The sequence below is a fragment of the Juglans microcarpa x Juglans regia genome, chromosome 2D, assembly GCF_004785595.1.
Source record: "Juglans microcarpa x Juglans regia isolate MS1-56 chromosome 2D, Jm3101_v1.0, whole genome shotgun sequence".
NCBI lineage: Eukaryota > Viridiplantae > Streptophyta > Magnoliopsida > Fagales > Juglandaceae > Juglans > Juglans microcarpa x Juglans regia.
This window is the reverse complement of record NC_054596.1, coordinates 7,456,981-7,458,036: the sequence shown is the minus strand read 5'-3', so window position 1 is coordinate 7,458,036 and position 1,056 is coordinate 7,456,981. Positions and strand designations below refer to the sequence as shown.

General features: G+C 37.2%; 1 protein-coding gene across 1 annotated transcript; it reads right to left on the bottom strand.

The window, feature by feature from the left end:
• Positions 1-368: 368 nt before the first annotated feature.
• LOC121249200 lies at positions 369-776 on the bottom strand. Its single transcript, XM_041147923.1, has one exon. The coding sequence runs from the start codon at positions 774-776 to the stop codon at positions 369-371; it is 408 nt and encodes a 135-aa protein (XP_041003857.1).
• Between the last annotated feature and the right edge of the window lie 280 nt (positions 777-1,056).

Below are 1,056 nucleotides of genomic sequence, written 5' to 3'. Positions count from 1 at the left end.
AAATAGCATTTTTCATATATATATGAGTTTTACATCACAACCATCTTCAATTTCCTCAACGTCTGATTTTAGAGAATTTTAATCACATTTAAAATAATTTTGAACACTAAATGGGAAAAACAAACAAAGACAGTGGTAGTTAAAAGTTTAGATATAGTAGTATTGGAGCATGATCATCATCTGCAAACTGCCCCTGCTAGCATGATCAATGGTGCTGATGACATTCATGGAGTAAGCTCACGTGTTTGCAAAGGAGTTGAGATAAAATGTGGAGAAGGATGATGTGCGAGCCTGTTATAGGCATTTCTGTATGTTTAGTTGCACTGAATTTTTTTTTTTTTTGAATGATCCATATTTCATTTATAGAATCAAAGAATACATGACTTATCAAATTGAATAACAGACATAACCTCTTGAGGACCATCCTCGATCCACACAGACTCACTTTCTAAGTGTAAGCCTAGTTTTGTCGCCATATGTGTAGCCTTATTTCCATCTCTTCTTACAAAGCATATATCCCACCCTGCTTGAGCAGACATTAGGACTTGTATATCATCAATCAATTGATCCTTCCAAGATTGATCTGAATTGCATCCCTTAACCCCATCAACAACTTGCTTAGCATCACCCTCGAAAAGCACCTGATGCATATTCATTTCTTGGCACAGTTGAGTACCCCTCATAAGGGCATAGCACTCTGTTGTGAATGCAGAACAAACATAGGACCTTGGAGCAGACACCACTATCTCAGCTTCCCCTCTGAAGTTTCTTACCATTATACGAATGCCCATCAGACTGTCTTAAGCATCATAAGCAGCATCAAAATTTAGTTACAAATAGGCTCAGTTGGGGGATTCCATCTAATGATAGAAACTTGTTGAGGCAGCCTATCAGCAATGGGTATTGAGCTTCGATACAAGTCATGAAATATCTCTATGTTAGATAGTGCAGATCTGAGTAGAGCAGATGGAGCCTTAAATGAATTTTCAAAAACAAAGCAGTTCCTTCTAGTCCATAACTTATAAAATATTGCAGCAACCTGATCCAAGATTATCA